The sequence below is a fragment of the Heterodontus francisci genome, chromosome 24 (assembly GCF_036365525.1).
Source record: "Heterodontus francisci isolate sHetFra1 chromosome 24, sHetFra1.hap1, whole genome shotgun sequence".
In the NCBI taxonomy this organism is placed as follows: domain Eukaryota; kingdom Metazoa; phylum Chordata; class Chondrichthyes; order Heterodontiformes; family Heterodontidae; genus Heterodontus; species Heterodontus francisci.
The window spans coordinates 29196999-29224508 of NC_090394.1; the positions used below are offsets into that span (position 1 = coordinate 29196999).

The 27510-nt window shown below is 44.2% G+C and overlaps 1 protein-coding gene across 3 annotated transcripts in view; it reads right to left on the bottom strand.

Annotated features, from left to right (window-relative positions):
* sdk1a (sidekick cell adhesion molecule 1a) overlaps positions 1–27510 on the bottom strand; it is a 973689-nt gene that overhangs the window by 496119 nt on the left and 450060 nt on the right. For all 3 annotated transcript variants that reach the window (XM_068055814.1, XM_068055813.1, XM_068055815.1), the window contains exon 5: positions 8399–8532. In XM_068055814.1, the coding sequence (XP_067911915.1) occupies positions 8399–8532 (134 nt within the window). The remainder of the gene's footprint in view (positions 1–8398; positions 8533–27510) is intronic.

The following is a 27510-nucleotide window of genomic DNA, read 5'->3' on the forward strand; positions in this document are numbered from 1 at the left end:
CATCAGTCAGGGTGTTCAACAGGTGTTCAGCAGCAGGGAGGAACCCCACCCACTCGCCGCCCACCATTGCTATTTAAGGGGATCATCGACAACTTTCAGTTTGTTGCTGATGGTTAAAAAAAATAAAATCTAATGGGATCCAGGGAAATGCAACAAGTTGGATACAAAATTGGCTCAGTGGCAGGAAGCAAAGGGTAATTGTTGACAGGTGTTTTAGTGACTGGAGGGTTGTTTCCAGTGGCGTTCTTCAGGGCTCAGTACTGGGTCCCCTGCTGTTTGTGGTACATATTAACGATTTGGACGTAAATGTGGGGGGGGCATGATCAAGAAGTTTGCAGACAGCACAAAGATTGGCCGTGTGGTAGATAGCGAGGAGGATAGCTATAGGCTGCAGAAAGATATTGATGGTCTGGTCAGATGGACAGAAAGGTGGCAAATGGAATTTAACCCAGAGTAGCATGAGGTGATGCATTTGGGAGGTGAAACAAGGCAAAGGAATACACGATTAATGGGAAAATACTGAGAGGTGTAGAACAAGTGAGGGATGTTGGAATAAATGTCCACAGATCCCTGAAGACAGGACAGGTCGATAAGGTGGTGAAGGAGGCATATGGAATCCTTTCCTTTATTAGTTGAGATATAGAATATAAGACCAGGGAGGTTATGCTGGAACTGTATAACTCATTGGTTAGGCCACAACTTGAGTATCGTGTGCAAACCTGGTCACCTTATTACAGAAAGGATGTAATTGCACTAGAGAGGGTACAGAGGAGATTTACGAGGATGTTGTCAGGACTGGAAAAATGCAGCAATGAGGAAAGATTGGATAGGCTGGGGTTGTTCTCCTTGGAACAGAGAAGGCTGTGGGGAGATCTGATTGAAATGTACAAAATTTTGAGGGGCCTGGATAGAGTGGAGGTGAAGGGCCTATTTACATTAGCAGAGAGGTCAGTGACTCGGTGGCACAGATTTAAAGTAATTGGTAGAAAGGTTAGAGGGGAGATGAGGAAGTGTTTTTCCACCCAGAGGGTGGTGGGGGTCTGGAACTCACTGCCTGAAAGGTAGTTGAGGCAGAAACCCTCAACTCATTCAAAAGGAGTCTGGATATGCACCTCAAGTACAGTAATCTGCAGGGAGTAGGGACCAAATGCTGGAAGGTGATACTAGACTGGGTGGATCATTTTTTGGCTGGCACAGACACGATGGGCCAAGTGGCCTCTTTCTGTGCCGTAAACCTTCTATGATTCTATGATTTCTGCTGGCTGCTGCTGAGTTAGAAGTAGTGTTTGGAGGTTTGTAATGCTACTTAAAATTTGTGAAGTCCACAGGAAGTATTGTGGCATGCGGTGAAGGTCTTAGTTCTCACTTCAAGGGTTCATGGGTGCTGTAGTTTCCATCTCTCTTGGCCTGCAACATGACAGGGAGAATGAATAGAAGTCACACAGAGGAGGAAAAGCTACTTGTGGAAGGAGGAAGGGGAGGGGAGAAGGGCTCTCAGCAGGTGGCCACATCCACCCAGGATCTTAAGGGAGCAATTCACTTATCTCAAACTCTGCGTGGAACAGTGTGTGTTATATCTCCATTTCACTAAGATGGTGCTCACTGAAATCTGCCACCTGTTGCAGGCAGACCTGCAGTCTCAGAGTAGGGCGAGGATGGCAATACCAGTGTCTGTAAAGGAAACTGTGGCCATGAACTTGATTGCGTCGGGCTCCTTCCAGGCCAGAAGAAGCAACACTTCTAATGTTTTGCAGCTTGCCATCCACTGTTGTATAAAGGTCACTGAGGCTCTGTATGCAAAAAGAGGGAAATATGTTGTATTTTCCCTTTCCGGAGAGGAGCAGGTGTGCGAGCACACAGCTTTGCCAGGATAGCAGTCTTCCTGAATGCTGCAGGTTGCCACTGACAGCACAGATATCACTTTGCGGGCACTGCATGTAAATTCAAAACTGCAAACTCCCTCCACGTCCAACTGCCATGTGACCATACTCAGCGTATCATGCTGGTCAATGCCCGTTATCCTGACAGGAGTCACGATGCCTTTATTCTGCTGTAATATCAGCATTTGAGCCACCACGAGACAAGAGGGTGGGTACTGGGTGACGAGGGCTATCCGCTGACAACCTAGCTCACGACTCTGGTGCACAATCCATGCATACGTGCATAGCATGCATATAACAAGAGCCACGCTGCCACGCAAGATGTCACTCAGAAAACCACTGGCATGCTGAAGGAACAATTCAGTTGTCTGGACCACTCTGGTGGAGCCCTGCTGTGCTCAGCGAGAGCATGTCAAGATTCATCGTGAACTGCTGCACGCTATACAACCTCGTCATGAGGGCACAACCCTTGTCACTAGCTATATGTGAGCAGCTGAGGTGGAGGAGGAGAAGCAAGAGGAGGAAGGGAGGAGGCAATCAACACATCCCCTTTCCTGCCTGGCTGTCCATGGTTTCCTCATTCAACCACTGTGGCACCAGCAATACCAATCTTCCATTCACCAACAGTCCCACACCTTCCCTCTGTTATTGACCATCACAGCATCCTCTTAATCACAACGTTGAAATAAAAGTCATCATGAAACAAACCAACATTCCAAACAAACTTTATCAAACCATCCAATATTCCATACAAAAGTTAATTATTCACACCCTTGAGCATTCCCTTGGCGCCTGTCTTATGGATGCCTTTGCTTGCACTTGCGCTCCTATGCAGTGCTACCCCAGTGGCTGCAGCATGGCTGATGGAAGGCTACTGACTTTCAGTAGGGAGACTGCAAATGACCTTGCAGGATCATCTTGAGCAGCTATGGCCCTAAAGGACCCAGCTGTAGACTACACCACCTCAGCAGCAGTCTGGGCTGGCTGCCTAACAGGCAACACCGAGGATATTGGCAGAGTGGTAATGGTGGGAAGATGAATACTCTCATCTTGAGATGCTGTTGTCCTGAGGTTTGTGCTCCACAGTGCCACTGCCACTCCCCTGAATGCCTCAGCATTCCTAGCAATGTGTTGGAGGACAGATTGTTGGACTTTGAGACCCTGCAAGCCCCTTTGGACACAGGTATCTGCAGCCATGATAGCAGCAGTCTGAGCTTGCATGGCAACAAGCTGAGGGTGCCTGACATCAGTCTGAGCTCCCACTGCAGCATTCAGATGTTGGGTGTCTTCTGCTTGTGCTGTAATGGAAGCTGAGACATGGGCCATGAGATGCTACATCATGGTTGGATCGACAAGTGTTCTCATGGATTTGGCCACCACTTCCACGATGCAAAAGATGGGCTCCAGGCTCTCCAGAAAGCCCTGTGCCATGTTGGTGCTGGACTCCTCCATGCTCCTTAACAGCGACAACACACTTTCTGGCAGGCCTGTCAATGCAGCAAGCAATTCTATGTGCATACCCATCAGCCTTTTTCTGTATGCTACCTCATTGAAGTCCTCATCTGAGTTCTCTGCAGCAGAACTCATGTGTGACCTCACCTATGCTACCCTTTCCCTTTGCCCTGGCTGAAGGCCACTCCTGCCCAGTATCTCACCATGTGCAGATCCTGCCTCTAAGCTACTCTCTAAATTATGCACAATGTCAGTATCTGAGCTGGTGGCTGCAAGTGTGAAAGCAAGCTATGGTGTTTCTTCATCATCAGTCTCTTCTTCCTCTTCCACTTCTTGCTGTTCCACCGCTGCCTGGCCACATTTCAGTTCTTCTGTATTTGAAAGGAGAATGCCACAAAGGTAGCGTTGCACTGAGGGGAACTGTGGGGGGGGGGTGGCGGAATGGGGGAAGCAAGAACTGCATGCTTACACCATCTGCAGCCGATATATCAGAAGAGATTGTGGGATGAGGAGGAAGTGGGATATGAGGAAGAGGATTATGTGTGGAGCACCATCTCCTCCGTTGGGGTAAAGACATGTAGTTATGCCTGTTCCCTAACAGGCACTGCAGCCTCTGGCTGTATACCACCTTGTCCTACAAGGTGGGGGGGGGGGGGGGGGGGTGTCTCAGTGAATGTGGTGCAAAGTGTTTGGGTGATGTGACTGTCCTAGTTGAATAGCGGGCAGTGTGTGTAAGGACTGCAGCAGTGCAAAGTGTGTGAGGGTGAGGTAAAGATACAAATGTCAGGTATAGTCATGGTTGATGGAGATTGTTGGGTAGGTGAGAGAAGGGGTAGTGGTGAATGGCGCAGAGTGTGAGGCTGGTGGTTCATTTGCAAGGATATGGCATTTGAAAATGCATCCATTGACTTGGCCACTCATGTTAGGTCACTGAACTTCTTGCAGCATTACATCCAGATCCTCAGGGCTACACTTCTGGCATTAACTGTGATGGCTATCTGCTCCCACTGCCTACGCAGTGTCTGTCTGGTGGGCCTCCTGGTCCCATATAGATAGAGCACCTCTCTCCCCTGTCCACCTCCTGCACCAAGCCAGTGCTGTGTTAGAGAACCTCAGAGGATGCTCTCTGTCCTGTTGCATCGTTTTTCAGTTTTTTTCCTGCTTGGACATTCTTCCCTAGCCAATTCCAGCAACTGCTGCAGCCAGAATGCACCTCCCTCTTAAGAGGTGTAGGCTGGATTTAAGTGGTGCTAGCCTCTCACGATTTTGAGCCCCCTGCTCAGGCATGCAGCCACTCAACAGTGTGCTTAGTGCTGGCGGCACACTACAATCATGGTCAAGCAACGCCCACGGATTGATCACACATTGTGATCCTCTTGCCTGTTTTGGGCCTCATCAAATTTTGCATCTGTTATTTTCAAAGGGTCATAGGTAGACTGGGGAGTGTTCAGAGAAGCTCAAATAATGATACAGAATCTGGGGCTCTGAGTTATGAAATGAGGCTCATATCATAAAGTTTGAGAAAGTTAGTGGTCCAATCTTTAAAGTAATGAAGGAGCATACAGAAAATATGTATAAACAAGTCACATAATTTAAATTTATATGTACAATTTGAGAACAAAATTAACAAGCCTGAATTGAGAGGTGAGATAACTAATATTCCCCGACCACCACACAGAATAGCAGATATGCACGAAAGATCTCCAGTTAAACATATTGAATAGCTACCTTTAAAAAGATGAATAATCTGTTTAGCAGGTTTTGAAGGATTTAAAAATAAAGGTTAACAAAGACATTCAAATTCGTTATGGAACACACTGATTCCTGCACCTCATGATCATTCCGTGCATTGGAATCGGTCAGGGATAAAATGTTCGGGCTGTAAATTGGGATTAATATTCTGGAGCTTTGTGCGTTACCTTTAAGAGTTAGACTAAATTTTTGCAGAGCTTTATGGCATTACAGATTCTACTTGTAATTGGCTGCCCCCTTTAAGACCAAGTTGGATGTTGTATATTACAGGACAAATTGTGCAAGGAAGGATTGAAGCTAGTGGTTTATTTGGCCGCCTCCACTCCCATACTTGTGTTCTTATATTTGAAAAGTGGGGGACTGAATTCCCTTGGGAGACAATTCTGGCAATTATTTTGAGACCGCGCATGCCATAGCGGCTTCCAATGCTGTCAAGATTTGCGGGATCAGTGGGAGAGCAACTAAACTTCATGGAGTAGCCAGGTACAAGTGTCACTTTGCGACTTCTCTGGCACCTATATGTGGCCAGCAACATTGGCCTCTGCTGCTGAAACTGGCAGAGGGGAGTGCTGGCAGGAGGTTGCCCAGGGATCCCTCCCCATCATAACTCACCCAGTCACAATCCCGGAGTAAGTTTTCTTTTCTTCAGGGGTTCAGGCCCCTTCCCTAATCTAGTGGGACTCAAATTTACCCTAGCACAATACACCAATTCCTGAATGAATCAACAAAGGAGGAACTCCCAGCATAGTGAGTTCTTGCTTCTGACTTTGCCCCCTTGCCCTCCTTTGCCTTGTAAGCAGTAGACAAAGGGTCAAGCTCTTACAAGATACCTAGCAAATCCTGGGAAACAGCAGAGACCCAGCTGGAGTTACAACAGTTGACAGCTGGAAGCCCTGAGGAATTTCGGGGCCTGGATGCTTTTGCCACTTTTGAAACAAGTTGGACAGATCTCCACATGCCAGAAGATACAACAATCTTTGCAGACTAAGATTAACTGTTGTTGAAGTCAGATTTCTATTGTATTGTATTATCATTTGCGACAGAAAAATTTTGCAATGCAAACTATAATCTCTTAGAAATATCAACAAGTCTGACTCTCAATTCTTGATATGACATGTCATGCACATTTTAAAAATCAACTAAATGAGCAACTGTGAAAACAACACCACAGTTCAGAGGCTATTTCCAACCAATTAATTATGAGATCTGAGTTAGATTTTATAGGTAAGCTGAGGCTACGGTGTATAATGGAATACAGAGGGTTTCTCATGAGTGATGGTCATGAAGGATTTATAATTTTATCTTTTCCTTCATGACAGAGGACATCAGGTCCCAAACTCTTAATAACATGCCCATGCTGTATGTCCTGTGTTTCCAGATGTTCAGGAACTGCTCTTTAGCAGAGCAACCAAGAACAGATAATAAAAGCAAAATACTGCAGATGCTGGAAATCTGAAATAAAAACAAGAAACAATGGAAATACTCAGCAGGTCTGGCAGCATCTGTGGAGACAGAAGCAGAGTTAACATTTCAGGTCAGTGACCCTTCTGAAGAAGAGTCACTGACCTGAAACGTTAACTCTGCTTGCCTCAAGAACAGATAATGTTGCAAAGTAGGACCATTATAACATTGTCCTCTACATGTGTGACTATTTGAGAGACTTCTTTTGACTGCCTCAATATGGGAGAAGTAGAAGCAAAGCAAGCATTGAGGTGCAAATTACCAACAGGTAATCTGTAACAATTTGTAAGTGTATGCACAATACCAAAGGGCAAAATGTGAACAATTAGTATTTGCTCACCATTTGGAAGTACAAAAATGTTGTGTAGAATTTGCTGAGGAACATGATGAAATGGAAATTTTTGAGACCTACTGTCACAACCTGCACTGAGAAGTACTCTGAACAAATAATCTTTGGGATGAGGGACCATCTTCAGTTGTTCCTGATTATGAATATGCTTAGATTTCTGGAATCCAGGATGAAACCTTCCTGTAATTTTAGAGGCCACAGTGGAAATTAAGTACCCTCATCTCTGTGCAGTACCTTGGAGATAGAACTTGAGAATAATGAGCCAGGATGTCTTGTTAATTGGTGACAGAAGATTTCTCATATAATGGGCCTGATTTTAAGTCAGTGTAAGTGGGTGGATTTTGAATGGATTAAAATCTGGCCCAATATTAATGTCTCAACTGATTTAGGGGCTTGTTTCTACATGGTCAGAGGTGTTGGAGCAAATGGTAATGCTAGTAATCAAGGATTCTGGAGCAGACTGTCATTGCATACCTTTAAGCTTCAGAATATTTAAGGACATCAATTTCGAGGAAGCAGACATTCCACATTTTAAATAACTATTTGGATATCATCCAGTGCAATCTACCACGTCCTTGTCCATTTCAACAACAATTCCGCAGATGATTCTGTCTGTTGGCTGGACAGTATTCTCAGGTGGTTACCTGGGATGCTCAACATGATATCATCATATTCTCAGTTTTAGATTCTAAAATCAACCAACCTCTGCTAATAAGGTTGATTTTCAATTATGGCTTCAGACACAAATTCATATACTCCCAAACAGTTGGTGCAGAACACCATTGGCAGAGATGGGGGAGAAGGTTGTCCACATATCCTTCCAACCACAGTTGATGCACAGTTAGAGAGACCAAAGAAACAACAGTAACTTGGAAAAGAGGGTCCTTATATTAATTTTAAAAAACTAATTAATTTTTAGCATATAGGATAGAACCCACTAAAATTGGTCCTTGCATATTCCAAGTGCCAAATTAAATGAAAGTGAAAACATTTTAATGGACAAGTGCTTTCCTAAGTTTAATAATAAACCTGTCTCTGAGTTTCAAAACTCAAGCTGCACATAGAATAGTAAAACTTCAAACTGCCAGCAAAACTACTACTTTTGGCTGACGGAGGGATCTAAACAACAGTCATTAGGAAGAAAAAAATTACAGCTGGAGAAACAGAGTTCATGGGATTGTAGTGACTGAAGTTTCATGTAACTAGAGTTTTGAAGGTAATTTCTGAACTTTGAACTTAATCACAATTGGACTTTATTACAGTCCTACCTTGTATTAGTCCAAAGATTTGGAAGTTCTATCTTAAATCTATTAATAATGTACTTCAGCTGGTTTACATAGTTTGTATTGACTTAACAAGGAGATCCAACTACACTACTTATAATGTGCAAAAGATATAAATCCAGATTTTTTAAAATCTCACTTTTAAGAAGGTTATGCACTCCCACAAGGAAACCCCTACTCCTCCTGAATACAAGAACAACTCACTTAATTTTCACACTTACTTGCAATGCTCAGGTAGATAAATGGACTAGTCTTGTTTTCCCCATTCTTTTCATTGACTGCTTGTACATAGTATTTTCCAGCATCTGCTGCAGCTGCCGAAAGCACCACCAGATGATTGTCGAGAGTTATCACTCTGTTAAAAACATAAAAACATGAATACTATCAGCCCAATCTTAAATGAAGTTGTATCATTAGGAACCTACAAATACAGGTGTTATATTCTAGAAAGCCATTTGGTGAAGGATGATACTGGAGCCAAGCTTTACTCAATCTTATTATTTATTTACAGAGTGAACCATCACAAGCATATTCTTCCTAACTCAACCCCCACTCCATTTCAGTAAGTGTATCTTTATATGTGCTCAAGTAAGACCCAATTAATGCCCTCCACCTGCATATAATTAAACACAACTGATATACCATTAATAACAGGTCAAGTAACGGGTGAAATACATTGCTGGGAATTACCGAGTGCTGAAAAGTCCCTCAATAACCACTCAGAAGAACTAGTTTTACATCTATGCACATCAAATCATTCCAAAACACTTTATTTTCATTGCTGTGTAGGCAAATGTAACAACCATTCTGCACCAGAGCATTGCATAAGAATCTGAGGGATGAATGGCCAGGCTGTTTTCAGGCTGGAGAGAGGTGAACAGACTGCTCATCTTTGAAAAAAATGCCATGGGGCATTTAACTTCTATCTGAACAGATGACAAGACCTCAGCTTAAGGTCTTATCCAAAAGACAGCACCTTCAACAATACAGCACTCCCTCAGTATTGCACTGGAGTGGCAGTCTAGATTTCACTGGAATCAGGATGTGGAAATACAACCACTCTTTTCACTCAAAGGCATGAGTTCCAGCTGCTGAGTCAAGAGGACACTCACTATAACAAAATCTGTTACAACATATTAACATGAGTAACAAATACAAGTCATGTCCCCTGAAATGAATGATGCAGTCCTACCTTGTATTAGTTCAAAGATTAGGAAGTTCGATCTTAAATCCATGAATAATGTACTTCAATTGGTTTATATAGTTTGTATTGACTTAACAAGGAGATCCAACTACACTACTTATAATATAGGCAAATGTAACAACCAATCTGCACCAGAGCATTGCATAAGAATCTGAGGGATGAATGACCAGTTAATTTGTTTTCAGGCTGAAGGAGATTGATGGTCATAACACCAGGTGAACACCCTGCTCATCTTTGAGGTGAACAGACTAACTAATAAACAGGACTTTATTCATCAGCTTAGAAAAACAGAAGAATGTTAAAAGAGTTCACCCACATCCCCCACAACGTCTGTATGTATGCCATTCCTTGAGTGATTATTAAATAGCATCTCCTGTCAATGCAATTTCAGCTCCCATTAATAATTTTAGAACTTTCCTCTGACTTTATTCTGCTGATTTTAAATCAGCAGTGGGAGTCTGACCTGAAGTCAGTGGGTAGGGGAGCAAAGCAACAGTTGATTGTAATGCAATTCACTTTTCTAGGGTTGTAATGTGTAAATGGTAACTCTCCCTCATGATTTCAGCCCAGGCTAATGATTTAAAATCAATGACATTCCAGCAGAAGAGTTAAGAGGGGAAAAAATAATTAAAATCGGCAAAGGAAGTCAGGATTGGGGCAGAAGGAGATCCTATTTAAAAACATGACCAGAAGATCTCCTCCGGCATTCTTCATGGTGAATTAGAGGTTCTGCTACTGCAAATGAATGAGTGCATTGCCACCATCCTCTTGACCATAGATATGCATCATACCCCTAGAATGGTGGTCCTACCAGTTGTAGCTTTAGTAGCAGCTGAAAGTCTCTCTAAAACAAATCATGGTAGGCACCACACTCTGAATATACTGGAGCAAATTCTCATACCAAACTCCAAGCAGTTGTTGGCCCAATTCTCAAGAATTTCCTCACTAGTTATATGACTCCATCATGCTGAAGGCAGATGTCAAATGGCTATTCAGTGAACCTCGCAAAGTGGCAGCCACCTTGTTGTTCTAGGTTAACTCATCACAAATTGCTTAGCTCATGTCAGGAATTTTGGCAAAGAGGTATGCCTGCGATGAGGTCAATTACCCCTCTAGGCACTCAGTGGCAGGTTGCATTCCTCCCTCCTTGCAACCATTTCCCCTTAATGCCACAAATTTGCTATACAACTTTATCCAAGGATTTGCATTTGAGCGAAAAGAGATCCTTGAGTTGCATGGCTAGGAATTCTGAATCACAAAGGAGAACAATTTGATGCATTTGTCACATTTCATAAATGTGATCCAAATTGGGACTTTGCTCCCATTAAAGGAGGACCAAAAAGATGAAAGTCTCCTTCACCACGTCACCATTAAGGACTTTGTCAGGCTGAAGTTGGTATCCATGAGGATCCTCAGGGACTAATCAGAATCAACAGATGAGATACATATTCCAATCTTCATCTTCAAGCTTCTCTTGAGCTGTGAAGTTATTATATTCTATTTGAGTTACCCACTACCATATTTCATTGTTACTTATTGTTCAAAATAATAAGGATAACACATTAGATCCCTATGTCAGAGAATTATACAGCACAGAAACAGGCCCTTTGGCCCATCGTGTCTGTGCCGGCCATCAAGCACCAAACTAATCTCATTTTCCAGCACTTGGCCCATAGCCTTGTATGCTGTGGCATTTCAATGCTCATCTAAATACTTCTTAAATGTTGTGATGGTTCCTTCCTCTAACACCTCTTCAGGCAGTGTGTTCCAGATTCCAACCACTCTCTGAATGAAAATGTTTTTCCTCAAATCCCCTCTAAACCTCCTGCCCCTGACCTTAAATCGATGCCCCCTGGTTATTAATCCCTCCACTAAGGGAAAAAGTTTCTTCCTATCTAACCTATCAATGCCCCTCGTAATTTTGTATACCTCAATCATGTCCCCCCCTCAGCCTTCTCTGCTCCAAGAAAAACAACTCTAGCCTATCCAGTCTCTCTTCATAGCTGAAATGCTCCAGCCCAGGCAACATCCTGGTGAATCCCCTCTGCAGCATCTCCAGTACAATCACGTCCCTCCAATAGTGTGGTACCCAGAACTGTACACAGTACACCAGCTGGGGCCTAATTAGTGTTTTATACAGCTCCATCATAACCTCCCTGCTCTTATATTCTATGCCTCTGCTAATAAAGGCAAGTATCCCATATGCCTTCCTAACCACCTTATCTACCTGTGCTGCTGCCTTCAATGATCTATGGACAAGTGCACCAAGATCCCTCTGTACTTCCTAGGCTCCTACCATCCATTGTATATTCCCTTGCCTTGTTAGTCCTCCCAAAATGCATTACCTCACACTTCTCAGGATTAAATTCCATTCGCCACTACTCCGCCCATCTTACCAGCCCATCTGTATCATCCTGTAATCTAAGGCTTTCCTCCTCACTATTTACGACACCACCAATATTCGTGTCATGTGCGAACTTACTGATCATACCTCCTATATTCACGTCTAAATCATTAATGTACACTACAAACAGCAAGGGTCCCAGCACCGATCCCTGTGGTACACCAATGGTCACAGGCTTCCACTCGCAAAAACAACCCTCGACCATCACCCTCTGCCTCCTGCCACTAAGCCAATTTTGGATCCAATTTGCCAAATTGCCCTGGATCCCATGGGCTCTTACTTTCTTAACCAATCTCCCATGCGGGACCTTATTAAAAGCCTTACCGAAGTCCATGTAGACTACATCAACTGCTTTACCCTCATCTACACATCTAGTCACCGCCTCGAAAAATTCAATCAAGTTAGTTAGACACGATCTCCCCCTGACACTGCCATGCTGACTATCCCTGAATAATCCTTTGCCTCTCCAAGTGGAGATTAATCCTGTCCCTCAGAATATTTTCCCAATAGTTTCCCACCACTGATGTTAGACTCACCAGCCTGTAATTACCTGGTTTATCCCTGCTACGCTTCTTGAATAATGGTACCACATTTGCCGTCCTCCAATCCTCTGGTACTTCTCCTGTGGCCAGAGAGGATTTGAAAATTTGTGTCTGAGCCCCTGCTATCTCCTCCCTTGCCTCACATAACAGCCTGGGATACATCTCATCTAGGCCTGGGGATTTATCCACATTTAAGCCCGCTAAAACAGCTAATACTTCCTCCCTTTCAATACTAAAATGTTCAAGTATATCACAATCCCCCTCCCTGATCACTACATCTACATCGTCCTTCTCCCTAGTGAACACAGATAAAAAGTAATCACTTAAAAACCTCACCTATGTCCTTCGGCTCCACACACATATTGCCATTTTGGTCCCTAATGGGCCCTATTCTTTCCCTGGTTATCCTCTTGTCCTTAATATATTTATAAAATGCCTTAGGATTTTCCTTTATCTTGCCCACCAGTGTTTTTTCATGTCAGAGAGAGATACAGCACTGAAACAGGCGCTTCGGCCCACTGAGTCTGTGCCGACCATCAACCATCCATTTATACTAATGCTACATTAATCCCACATTCCCTACCACATCTTCACCTTCCCTCAATTCTCCTACCTATACTAGGGTGAATTTACAATGGCCAATTTACCTATCAACCTGTAAGCCTTTGGCTGTGGGAGGAAACCGGAGCACCCGGCGGAAACCCACGCGGTCACAGGGAGAACTTGCAAACTCCGCACAGGCAGTACTCAGAACTGAACCTGGGTCATTGGAGCTGTGCGGCTGCAGTGATAACCACTGCACCACTGTGCCCCCCTCTTTGCTCTCCTAATTACTTTTTTTAAGTACCCCCCCTACACTTTCAATACTCCTCTAGTGCCTCCACTGTTTTCAGCGCTCTGTATCTGCCATAAGCCTCCTTTTTGTTCCTGATCCCTTGACATCCAGGGTTCCCTGGACTTGTTAGTCCGACCCTTCACCTTAATGGGAACACATTGGCTCTGAACTCTCACTATTTCCTTTCTGAATGACTCCCACTGGTCTGATGTAGACTTTCCTACAAGTAGCTGCTCCCTGTCCACTTTGGCCAGATCCTGTTTTATCATAATGAAATCGGCCTTCCCCCAATTCAGTACCTTTATTTCCGGTCCCTCTTTGTCCTTTTCCATAACTACCATAAATCTTAGAGTTATGGTCACTATCCCCGAAATGCTCCCCCACTGACACTTCTACCACTTGTCCGGCTTCATTCCTTAGGATTAGGTCCAGTACCACCCCTTCTTTTTTCGGACTTCATATATACTGGCTCAAAAAACTCTCCTGTATGCATTTTAAGAATTCCGCTCCCTTTAAGCCTTTTGCACTAAGACTATCCCAATTGATATTTGGGGAAGTTGAAATCCCCTACTATTATTACCCTATTATTTTTACACTTCTCTGAGATTTGCCTACATATCTGCTCCTCTATCTCTTGCTGACTGTGTGGAAGTCTGTAGTACACTCCCAGCCAAGCGATTGCCACTTTTTTGTTTTTAAGTTCTACCCTCATTTGACGAACCTTCTAAGATGTCATCCCTTCTTACTGCAGTAATTGACTCCTTGATCAACAGTGCAATGCCACCTCCTCTTTTATCCCCTCCCCTATCTTGCCTGAAGATTCTATACCCTGGAATACTGAGCTGCCAGTACTGCCCCTCCCTCAACCATGACTCTGTGATAGCAATAATATCATAATCCCATGAGTTAATCAACGCCCTCAATTCATCTGCCTTATTAGTAAGACTCCTTGCATTAAAATAGATGCAATCCAGCCTTGCATTTTTCACTTGTGCCTTAACTGGTCTATATTTGCTCTGCCTACCAGACTGACTCAGTTTCTCTTCTATATTTGACTGCATCACCCCCTACTATACCTCTACTCTGTATCCCATCCCCCTGCCAAATTAGTTTACCCCACCCACCCCCCAAACCCCCCAACCAACAGCATTAGCAAACCTCCCAGCAAGGATGTTGGTCCCGTTCCGGTTCAGGTGCAACACGTCCAACCTGTACAGGTCCCACCTTTGCCAGAATCAGACCCAGTGATCCAGGAAACTAAAGCCCTCCCTCCTGCACCATCTCCTCAGCCACGCATTCATCTGCTCGATCCTCATATTCCTATACTCACTAGCACAAGGCACCGGGAGTAATCCAGATATTACAACTTTTGAGGTCCTGCTTTTTAATCTGCTACCTAGCTCCCTAAATTCTTGTTGCAGGACCTCATCACTCTTTCTACTTATGTCGTTGGTACCAACGTGCACCACGACCTCTGACTGTTCACCCTCCCCCTTCAGAATGTCTTGCAGCCACTCCGTGACATCCTTGACCCTAGCACCAGGGAGGCAACATACCATCCTGGAGTCACATTTGCGGCCACAGAAACGCCTATCTGTACCCCTTATGATAGAATCCCTATCCCTACTGCTCCTCCACTCCTTTTCCTCCCCTCCTGTGCAGCTGAGCTACCCGTGGTGCCACAGACCTGACTCTTGCTGCATTCCCCTGAGAAGCTATCTCCCCCAACAGTATTGAAAACGGAAAATCTGTTAGAAAGGGAGATGGGTCCAGGGGACTCCTGCACTACCTGTCTAGTTCTTCTACTCTGCCATTCCCTTTGCCTGAGCAGTCTTTACCTGCAGTGTGACCACCTCCCTGTACGTGCTATCCACGGTGATCTCAGCCTCGCGGATGCTCCACAGTGTCTCCAGCCGCCGCTCCAGATCCAAAACATGGATTTCACGTAGCTGCAGCTGGAGACACTTCCTGCACACGTGTTCACCCTGGACACTGGAAGTGTCCCTGACTTCCCACATTGCACAGGAGGAGCACTCCACGTTACCGAGCTGCCCTGCCATGACTTACCCTTAATTTATCCCCTTAAATTACCCAAAAATTAGATTATTTACATTGGGGACCTTGATTCCCTAAAAAAAAACTACCTATATTAAAAAAAAGTAGACCTTTCTCTTTACTTTTAGTTACTTACCCAGCTTTTTTTTTCTTTTGGGCCTCCTTATCTCGAGAGACAATGGATACGCGCCTGGAGGTGGTCAGTGGTTTGTGAAGCAGCGCCTGGAGTGGCTATAAAGGCCAATTCTGGAGTAACAGGCTCTTCCACAGGTGCTGCAGAGAAATTTGTTTGTTGGGGCTGTTGCACAGTTGGCTCTCCCCTTGCGCCTCTGTCTTTTTTCCTGCCAACTACTAAGTCTCTTCGACTCGCCACAATTTAGCCCTGTCTTTATGGCTGCCCGCCAGCTCTGGCGAATGCTGGCAACTGACTCCCACGACTTGTGATCAATGTCACACGATTTCATGTCGCGTTTGCAGACGTCTTTATAACGGAGACATGGACGGCCGGTGGGTCTGATACCAGTGGCGAGCTCGCTGTACAATGTGTCTTTGGGGATCCTGCCATCTTCCATGCGGCTCACATGGCCAAGCCATCTCAAGCGCCGCTGACTCAGTAGTGTGTATAAGCTGGGGATGTTGGCCGCTTCAAGGACTTCTGTGTTGGAGATATAGTCCTGCCACCTGATGCCAAGTATTCTCCGAAGGCAGCGAAGATGGAATGAATTGAGACGTCGCTCTTGGCTGGCATACGTTGTCCAGGCCTCGCTGCCGTAGAGCAAGGTACTGAGGACACAGGCCTGATACACTCGGACTTTTGTGTTCCGTGTCAGTGCGCCATTTTCCCACACTCTCTTGGCCAGTCTGAACATAGCAGTGGAAGCCTTACCCATGCGCTTGTTGATTTCTGCATCTAGAGACAGGTTACTGGTGATAGTTGAGCCTAGGTAGGTGAACTCTTGAACCACTTCCAGAGCGTGGTCGCCAATATTGATGGATGGAGCATTTCTGACATCCTGCCCCATGATGTTCGTTTTCTTGAGGCTGATGGTTAGGCCAAATTCATTGCAGGCAGACGCAAACCTGTCGATGAGACTCTGCAGGCATTCTTCAGTGTGAGATGTTAAAGCAGCATCGTCAGCAAAGAGGAGTTCTCTGATGAGGACTTTCCGTACTTTGGACTTCGCTCTTAGACGGGCAAGGTTGAACAACCTGCCCCCTGATCTTGTGTGGAGGAAAATTCCTTCTTCAGAGGATTTGAACGCATGTGAAAGCAGCAGGGAGAAGAAAATCCCAAAAAGTGTGGGTGCGAGAACACAGCCCTGTTTCACACCACTCAGGATAGGAAAGGGCTCTGATGAGGAGCCACCATGTTGAATTGTGCCTTTCATATTGTCATGGAATGAGGTGATGATACTTAGTAGCTTTGGTGGACATCCGATCTTTTCTAGTAGTCTGAAGAGACCACGTCTGCTGACGAGGTCAAAGGCTTTGGTGAGATCAATGAAAGCAATGTAGAGGGGCATCTGCTGTTCACGGCATTTCTCCTGTATCTGACGAAGGGAGAACAGCATGTCAATAGTCGATCTCTCTGCACGAAAGCCACACTGTGCCTCAGGGTAGACGCGCTCGGCCAGCTTCTGGAGCCTGTTCAGAGCGACTCGAGCAAAGACTTTCCCCACTATGCTGAGCAGGGAGATTCCACGGTAGTTGTTGCAGTCACCGCGGTCACCTTTGTTTTTATAGAGGGTGATGATGTTGGCATCGCGCATGTCCTGGGGTACTGCTCCCTCGTCCCAGCACAGGCATAGCAGTTCATGTAGTGCTGAGAGTATAGCAGGCTTGGCACTCTTGATTATTTCAGGGGTAATGCTGTCCTTCCCAGGGGCTTTTCCGCTGGCTAGGGAATCAATGGCATCACTGAGTTCCGATTTGGTTGGCTGTATGTCCAGCTCATCCATGACTGGTAGAGGCTGGGCTGCATTGAGGGCAGTCTCAGTGACAGCATTCTCCCTGGAGTACAGTTCTAGGTAGTGCTCAACCCAGCGGTCCATCTGTTTGCGTTGGTCAGTGATTATGTCCCCCGATTTAGATTTGAGGGGGAGTTTGAGTTATTCCCTAACAGCAGTTACTTACCAACCAATCACCTTGTACCTTTCCTGTGATATCACTGCTCATTTTGTTTTCAAACTCCGGCACGTCTGGACTACTCTCACACAGGTATGCTCCTCTCCGCTGCTCTCCCGGAAGGTAAGTGACTGGGCCTCGATCCTCGGGCTCAATTTATCAGCTCCGCTCTTGGCATTCGCCCCACAGGTCCGCTGCTCTCTGCTCTGCTCCAGGAAGGTAAGTCAAGCTAGGTGAGCTCAAAGACAAGGGGGGTGCAGGGAAGGGATGGGGGGTGGGGGATTATCCAGGCAAGGGGAGGCGGTTTGGGTACATGCAGGGAGCTAAGTCCCCTGAAATTGACATCAGATCGGGATCCAGACATCATCCCACGCTCTTTCTGCATTGCTGAGGGGCAGGATTGAAGGCGAAAAGGGAATTCCCTTGGATCGGTCAGGTAATTTATAATTAAAAAGCCAATTACGAACTGTTTTAACTCTTGTTTCTGGATTTCCAAGCTCTGGGACCTATTACCCAACCTGCCAGCAACTCGCCAGGGTCACCGAGCAAGTGCACAGCAAAAAGAGCTTTTTCAGTGAAATTGACAAGCTGGGAAGACTTTGATCAGTGAAACTGCAGAGCTCCAGCCATGGTCATTGAGAGGTTGCTGTTCAAAGCACTTCTTCTCTCAGAGAGTGCTATCACTGCTTGACAGGTGATTGCCAACTTCTTGGAAAGCCCATCTCCAGTCTAGCACTTCACTCAACCTGCAGCTGCACTTCTCTGCTGCCAGCCTTCACCATGCTCCATCTTACACCTCTGATAAGGGGCAAGAGCACAAGCTGCTGCCAAAAGCAGCAACACAAGCAGCAGCACTAGCTGCCTTTTCCTCAGCTGCATGTCCTCCACAGGGCAGAGGGGATGGACACTGAGATCCAGATGGAAGGAGACGAGACCCCAACAGAGGGGCTACAGGCAGAGGATCAGCTCTCTCGACATGTCTGAGCACCAGTGCCTCAGGAGGCTCAGGCTCTCATGGCAGGTCACTGCTAACATCTGCATCCTCCTGGAACAAGACCTCCGTCCCAGTAGCCTACAAGGTGCCTGTCACTGTAGGATTCCCAAACTGAAAATTGCCCCGCCATTCCAGCAGGGACTAAGTCCACAAGATTCCACCCAGAATATCATTTGTAAAAGTTAATTGGATGGATTGGATGTAACAGTTTTGTAATGTGTTCAGGCACTTCTGAAAGTATTGCAAAATTATTCATGAAGCAGTTAAGATGCTGCGACAAGGGAACCTTGGATTTCATTGGAAAGAGAGCTAGATGGGCTGAATGGCTTCCCTCAATGCGCTTATCTTTGTGACATGATCTACATCTCTCCCTTTTTAAATTATTTACTATTATACCTCTAACTTCTTTTCTACAACTAAAGCAAGTCCATCTCGAAGAGCTTTTCCTTAAAACTTCGGACCCTAAAACCCTAAAGTCATCCAGTCACTTTTCTTCGAGTCCTCTCCAGCACATCAATCCACATCCTAAGGCTTTGATTGAAGTTTAATTTTATAACTCACTGTTAACTATGTAACATATGTATCTTAAAGCATTAACACTACAGTTACATTTATTCTTCTGTCAACCTGATTTCAAAATATTTAGATTACAGCCAATCTCTTGAGATTACGCATAGACATTTTGCAAATTTGAAGTACAGTAAAGACAGACTGAGAGCTGTTAAGAAAACCTTTGGCAGTGAGAAGTATTATTTGATTCGGATATTCCATCTTTTTTTTTTTACAGTGAATTTTACAAACCTATTTAAGAAAATCAATGCAAGTCTACGCATGAAAAGTCGGGAGTGAAATACAGATCACAAATTAAAAATAGGGGAAACTTTCAACTCAAATTCAAGAACCTATCGGGCATGTTTGTTCAGGTATAGGTACACAACAGAAAATTATGGTAAACCAGTTAACAAATGAGAAAGAGAACCCTGCAACAAATTAGAACCTGACAGCAACCATTTCTCTCAGCTACTAAGCTGATATTACTCTTCCCAAGACAGCAACACTAAAACCACCGTACTGCAGATGTTCATAGATTAAAATGCTGAAAAAATACGGAATCTCAATGCCCACATTTTTATCAAATTTTCCCACTAGTAATAGGTTGCTGATTTTCTTATTCCAAGTGTAAACAGGCTACTGGAGCCCAACCTTTTTTATTTGCTGTTAAATGGCACAAACTGTAAAATTGGCCTGATCCCTACTAACTTAGGGTCATTGCAGTTATAGTCTGGAGTTCCAACTCTCAAAGGACAACATTCCAGCTCTGCATGCTACAAAATGATTCTTATTTTTCAACTCATGTTAAAATTAAAATTGCCTTTTAATTTTTATGTGTATTGTCAAATCTATGGCACCGGTAGAATTGCCTTCTATTGGTTTCTCAGGTTCTCCCATTAGCCAAGAGAACAGCCACTGCACCACAGAAAGGCTGGTTTCACCAAGCAGCGATCATTTTAATTTTTATTCCACCACTAAGAGTAAAATGAAGATTTTCAACAGAAATTAAAATCAATAAAGTTCATTAGCATCCATTCGGGGTTGGGGAAGGGAGAAATCATGCCCCATTATCTATAGATGGACCTGTGCTTTCTACAGGATATTTGCACAGCAAGGAATCAGCAAAGTCTTATCCCCTTCTAGATATGAAAACAGACCGCTTCATTCAACAAAGATTGGTGTCAAAGCATTTCTTAACCTGGATGCAGAGCAGAGTAAATGTATTATACAGAAGTGACCAAATAAACACAGGTAATTTTCAGCTGAATGTGCCACAACAATTATTTTGGTTAGTTGTAAAAAACATTCCAGCCTTTGCCCCTGCAACTCTGTCAGGGTTTTCCTGGAATCCTGCTGCAACTTTGATTTAGGAGCAGGAGTAGGCCATTCAGCCCTTCAAGCCTGCTCCACTATTCAATAAAATCATGGCTGATCTGGCTGTGGTCTCAACTCCACTTTCCTGTCTCCCTCCAGAACTCTCAACCCCCTTGTCTATCAATGGCAGGAAATTTTAGGGCTTGTATCTTTGGGTAAATGTTCTGTAAAATGTGGGAAAAAATCAGGACTCCTTCCTTTGTGTTGTAGTCCCAGCTAAATCATACATGATATTGTTATTGATATCAATAATGACAAAACAGCATCCACATATCCACCATCATGAATCCTGCCAAAACATGAGCATTATTAGAACAAGACAGCTATAATTCAGGAATTATAAATGTGTGCTCTTATCTTACAGCTTCCTGAAGGTCCCACAAAATACAACATTCAGAAACGGGATTAGATCAACAGAAACAGCACCATGGCCCTGATATTTATGAGGAGACAGCAAGAGTGGTTGGACGGGTGGCGGGGGCGGGTGCAGTTTTCAGTTTTGAGATCGGGAAAGCCAGAATAACAGGTTTCCTTCAGGTCCTAATGAATTTAAGATCTGATAACCATTTTAAAATCTGCTTCCCGGCTGCAGACAGCCAGATTGAGAGGCTTGCTGGCAGTCGTGTTTGATAGAACTGCGGCTCCAAGCCACAGACGGGGAGCATACAGGAGGCAGGGAGAGATTGGGAAGGAGGGGAGAAGATTGGAGAGGACCAGAGAGATTGGGAAGCAGGGGTGTTCATTGGGGGCATGGAGAAGCTCGCAGGTCGTGGAGGGCATTTGAATGGTGGGGAGGTTAACAGGTTTGCTTGGTAGATAGGTGAAAGCACTCTTGCCGGCAAGCTGCTGTAAAGACACTTAACTGTTCCATCCAGAGATCCAGGGCCAGGGAAATTTGGTTGGCAGGCATTAAAGCTGGAAGGGAGAAAAAATCTGGGGCATGCAGCTTCATAAAAATATTTAAAAGAGGGACCTGTGTCATGATAGCAGGTTGGTCGCACGCCCTCCGTTAAAACCAGAAGTTGTCTGGTTTGAAATTTTTTTTACATTTTTATTTACTTCCCACCTGACCCAAACTTTGGGAAGTTAAAATCCACCCCCCCCCACCCCCCCCCCACCTCTCTGCTCAGCTGCTCAAAATGCATGCCAATTGTTCTCAGATGTTTTGGCCAAGTGACAATTTTTCATGTGTGAGCCCTGGCAGTGAGTAGTCGGTAGACTGTCCATGCAAATGATTCCTTTTTGTGTTCATCCTGGCAAAGACTATTGTTACGATCCCATTAGGGACGGTGAACTTTTAAAAAGAGACAGTCGAATTCCCAGTTATTAATGAAAGAATTATGCCACAAGATTTCATGTTTTAAACAAAAAACTTTACTGTACAAGAGTTAAACAAAGTAAAACATTACTATCTTAAGATTACAATTTGAAATCACATACTTTAAACTTAAAATCTTAACAAAACATGAAGACGTAAACTTAAAACTCTAAATCTCAACAGAACACACCCCCACTTGACTTTTTCTTCCACCACAAGTTCCCCTATACCTCACAGGATCTTGGCAGTTTGTTCAGTTCTCCTGGGACCAATCGAAAATGTACCACTACTCTTAGGAATTCACTTCAATTTTCCTTAACTTCTCAGCTGTCTTCCAAGATAGGAGATCTGTTGGGGATTCTCCCGCGAGCATCCGGCTAGCTATTTCCCCAACTCTCTTTCAAAACCCTATGAAATTGGATTTCCAGCTTGAGCATGGAGCTTACTCAAAGCAAAAACACCCTTGGTTCCTGATGGCCACTTTGCTCCTGGGTCCAGCAGCTTCCAAAGCCAACTGCTTTCCAAAAGCCAACTGTGTGTGTCAGCAAGCACAGAGATTTTTTTAAAAACTGACCAGCAGGTACCTCCGCATCATTTATCTCTATACGTATGGGATGTCCCAGATAACAATTTAAACTATTTACCTCCAACTCCCAAAACATCTCTTCGATTTCGAATACCCACATGAATAATTGATATTGCTAACAATGACAGAACAATTCCTCCCAGACTTTCTGGCTGCAACTCCCAACTAAACAAGCTCACCTGCTATTTTAAGACTCTCACTTCTCTAACTCTGTCTCTGTAAGCACTCATGAAGCAATCTTTGAACTTTAAATCTTGGGTGGTCTGCAACATTTTGAAACTTTTAGTTACAAATTTAATTCCTCAAAACTAAAAGTGACCGCTAAAATACTAACACAAACCACAAGTTAGATGATCGTAACACTATCAACATGAGAAATGAAATGACATACAACGTTCTGCTCCCATTCTTAGTATCAAGCAATCACAGGCCATATACACTACAAACTCAAATATAACTACAGCTAACTCTACCTTTCACCAATTAACATGCTAACCCAACCTGAGAACAGAACTCTCTTAAAAGTCTAATGTCATGTTTTCATTGAATTTTCTATAAAAGACATCCTCTTACCAAGAAAGACAACAAACCTACTGCTTATTTAGCAGCTAATTAGGAAGTAATGAAGATACAAATCCATTCAAATCTGGATGCAACTATCCAAGTTAATTTCATTTAGGATCCTTTCAGTTAATAGAAAAAAGTCAACTTCCATCTGATCAGTTCAAGCTGGATTGAAATCCAGCTACCAGAAGTGGGAGGATAGAGTTTTAAACTACTGCACTTTCAGTCTCCCATAAAAATCTGGCCTGTTAACTAAACAATGCACCATCCTAGAATATCAGTTGCAGCCAAGGCACAAAATAAACAATATAACACTTTAAAGTGCATTCTAATTGCTTCAAAAACATTTTTATGAGGCATATATTAAATTGGAGATCTCTCAAGGGCAGAAAATCATGATTATAAATGTTAAGTATTTCTCCATGTTTCAACCAATTTTTGTGCTTAGTTCTTCTTGTTGCTTCAGTTTCCTCCTTTTTGGCAACTCTACACTCCACTCCACCATTAATGAGGTGGGAAGTGGCCACATTCAAGTAAAAACAGAAAGTGCTGGAATTACTCAGCAGGTCAAGTGTTCTGCCAATATTATTTTTGAATAGATGACCGGAAAGAATGCAAGGTTGTCATGGGTTGACAAGCCCTCTGTTGTTCCATCTCACTTTCAGGGACAGTAACCTACCTCCATTTGATTTGTTGCCTAGATGGCCAAGTGAGATTCAAAGCTCAAATGTGGAAGTTCATAACAGAGCATCTGTACATTAGCATTTGACAGCACAGCAGGGGAGTTCAAAAATTGTTACTTCACTGAGATGACATGTGTGTGTGCCCTCCATGTGTCTCATCATCAGCTTTATATATGCCCTTCGTAGGAATTCTATAAACCTATTTTCGTTATCTTTACTGTGAATTCCCAGAACTCCAGACATTTAATGTAGTGTTACAAGAGTTTTGTTTTTGTAGTGAAAGCTTAGCATTCTGTGCATTTTAAAAACTGAGGAAAGGATTTTTCTCTGCGGACATTGATTGCTGAAATGTGATGGGTTTGAACAGAGTGAAATACTGACTGCAAGGCACCTGTTTACAAGCAACTCAGCAGTGGAATGACAGGTCAAGATTTATGATTGTCATGTGACTTGTTTGTTGAAGTTTACTTTCACAGTTGGATTCTGAAAAGACCAGTGAGTTGGACAGGAGCAGGCTGTTGAAATCTGGCTGTGACCTGCCTGGAGCTCTCTCTGTAAAGGAAGACTTGCATCTGTTGAAAAGAAAGCCTGCATTTTAAATGTGGCTGTGATCTGCCTGGAGAGAGAAAAAAGACCCAGGAAAAAAAAGTTACTTCTCTCTGTAAAGGAAGACTACTTTTCAGAGAAGAAACCCCTGTATGTCAGAGGTAGCAGATTCCTATTGCCTCCAGTCTTTGAAGAATCCCTGCCTCAAGAGTGGTTCCTGTTGCCTCCTGTGTTTTGGAAGATCTTGAAATCTCAAGAAAGCTTCTACTGCTAGACTGCTGCTTCAAAACCCAAGCAGACTTGCTTTGCTGAAAGACCCATGTGACACCTGCTGCAAACAAATTGCCTTGAACGTCTACCCATCACAGACTGTTCAACAACCTCGCCTGGAGAGACTTCAAGTCCGAGTTTTCGACCCTAGGACACCTCACTATACCGAAAACATCCTCCCAGAATGTGAAAAACTCAATCATTTTATTTTTTCCTTTTTATTCCTAGGAAACAGCTGTAAACCAAAAAATCCTTTTTTCCAGTTAACCATTTCTTTTGAACGTATGTGTGTGTGCTTTATTCTGCGGGACAAATCGAGGCCAGAATTTTACGCCATCCCGACGAGCGGGATGGTGGTGGTGGTGGGGGGGGGGGGTGTAAAATAGAGCGGGAGGCTCCGGGGGTTGGGGGGCCTTCCTGACGTGCTCCCGCCTCCTCCGCCACTATACATAGGGCGACAGGGGCGAAAAACAACAAGGCTCTTAAGTGGCCACTTAAGGGCTTTCACTCGCCTCCACACCGATTTTACATGTGGCTGGTTGGGCTGCCGAGGACCGAAGAGTATCCTGGGGCGGCCCTCGTGGTCGGGAACCCTGTGCCCAATGGAGGGCAGCCCCCGATACCTCAACCACCCCCAAGACCCAACATGCCCCACTTCCTACCCAATCGATCGTCCTTGCCTCGCCAGGGCCCAAGCAATTACCCCCGGTGAGGCAACCAAAACTTATGTGCCATCTCGGCTCCCAGGCATCCTCCCTTCATGCTGGGCTGCAGTCCCAGTAGTGGCCACCGCTGCCAGTGCTGGGTCTAAGATCTGTCAGCCCGCTGATTGGCCAGCAGCTCTATTAAGCGGGACTTCCTACCTCAAACGGGTGGAAGTCCCGCCTCACACCAATTGAAGCCCAGGGACCTGCAAAATACAGGTCGGATCCCCGGGTGCGGCGGACACAGGTTCGTCACCGACTTTTCAGTCGATGGCTGGCTCCAGTCCGTCTACCGTTGAATTCCGGCCAGAGCATCTAATTTGGCTATTCGGTAGGTGAGAAACTTTCTTGATATGTTGTGACCTGTGGAGTAGTGGGACTGAATTAACAGTGCATTACTCCAAACATGGTCGTTAACCATAGTTTTTTAATTTAATAGTTATATATTGCTAATAGATTTACCGTTGGAATCATCAACAATTATGAAACAAGTAAACAAGGAATTTCAGAGCTGTCTTTTTTGTTTTAATTAAAATATATCAATGCTAATCACATTTGATTATGAGCATCTAAATTCTGCCTACTTTTAATTTTCCCAGTCACAGTGGCCTCTCATAACATTGCAGGGAATCGGTTATAAATGGTATGATTGTAACAAGGTCTCCCACATTATTTCAGCTCAGCATCAAATAATGCTGGGAGTGGATTTTTTCTTTCTTTAACTTCCTAGCAACATGATTACTTGATGATGTGGGTTGAGAAATCAAGGACAGCCAGAAGAGATTCAACTAATCTGTTCAATCTGCACCAGAGGATACGTTGTGGTGGTGGCTAACATCAAGGAGTATTTGCAACTGATGTCAGCAAAATTCCACCCTGCCTCAGCTTACTTGCTGCCGAAACCCACATCCATGCTTTTGTTACCTCGAGACTTGCCGATTCCTGGATCACCTCCCACATTCTACCCTCTGTAAACTTAAGGGCCGTCCAAAGCTCTGCTGCCCAAGACCTTAATTGATCAAGTCTTGTTAATCCATTGCCTCTGTTCCCGCTGACCTACATTGGCTCCTGGTCAAGCATTGCCTCAATTTTAAAATTCTCATCCTTGTTTTCAAAGCCATCCATGGCCTCGTCCCTCCCTATCTCTATAATCTCCTGCAACCCCACAACCCTCAGGGATATCTGCACTCATCTAATTCTGGCCTCTTGAGCTTGATAGGTAAATTGGCCATTGTAAATTTCCCCTAGTGTAGGTAGGTGGTAGGAGAATGGTGGGGATGTGGTAGAGAATATGGGGTTAGTATAAATGGGTGGTTGTTGGTCGGCACAGCATCGGTGGGCCGAAGGGCCTGTTTCAGTGCTGTATCTCTAAATAAAAATAAAATAAAAAACTCTTGATTTTAATCGCTTCACCATTGCTAGCCATGCCTTCAGCTGCCTAGGCCCTAAGCTCTGGAATACCCTCCCTATAACTCTTTGCCACTCTACGTCTCTTCCCGTTTTAAGACGATCCTTAAATGCTACTTCTTTGACCAAGCTTTAGGCCATCTGCCCTAATATCACCTATGTGGCTCAGTGGAAACACTAGGGTCAGGAAGGGGGCCAATCAGATCAGCAAAGAGGCAACTGGGTTGGGAGGACATAGTAGTGAGGATCAGGGGTGGGAGTGCAGCTAGCAGCAGCTCGCATTCTTTAATGTGGGGTCAGGAATAGCACTCCTGCTCCACCTTGCTCCACATTCAGTTAAGTATATTTTAAAATATTAAGTTATTGATTGTGGCCTAACAGGCCATCTCTTTATGGGTTATCTGTGGGTCTAAATTTCCTGAGGCCAGCCAGGAACATACCAATCACAGTAGGGACCTTAAACAGTGGCTATGCCCTTTATTTGTGTATGCAGAGGGCCTGATGTGTGTTTCAGGCATGGGCACTCCGTGTTTTTTTTGGCCTTTACTAATATTGTGGGTGAGACATCTCTAGCTCATGATGAACATGCACTTCCTGTCCTCCACACTGGAGGCTTTGGAAGCCGCTATGTGCCTGAGAAAAGGGTACTGCAAGACCATATTTCTAGGCAAGTGTGCATTATATCGCAGTACTTTTCAAACTTCAATAGTGAGGAGTGTATAATTATTCCTGTGTAGAATTTCAGTTTTATTTATTTAACCAGATTGCACAGAAGATGCCAATTATATTCTGTGAAACATCTTATCAAAAAGAAATTGAACCATCGTGAGTGTTACACCCAGTCTCAGAATCAGAGAAAGGTTTCTGGTATCAAAGTGGATTTTACTCACGAACGGCTGTCAGATCGTTTTTTGAAAAATATAGGTCCTTGGCTCCCAAAAACCTGCAACTTAATTTACGAGTAAGCTAATGTGCAAAGGCCTGGACCTTCAAAACCCTGAGACCTGATTTATGAGGAGCCTTAATACAGAGATATAACTGAGACGGTAAAGTGAAACAGATTTATTTATGTACTAGATTAGTTTTTTTTCCAATTTCTCTAAGCCGCACCACAAGAAAGGTACCAGTATAAAAAAAATCTGCAGTTACTACTTCAGAACAGTCAGTCGGC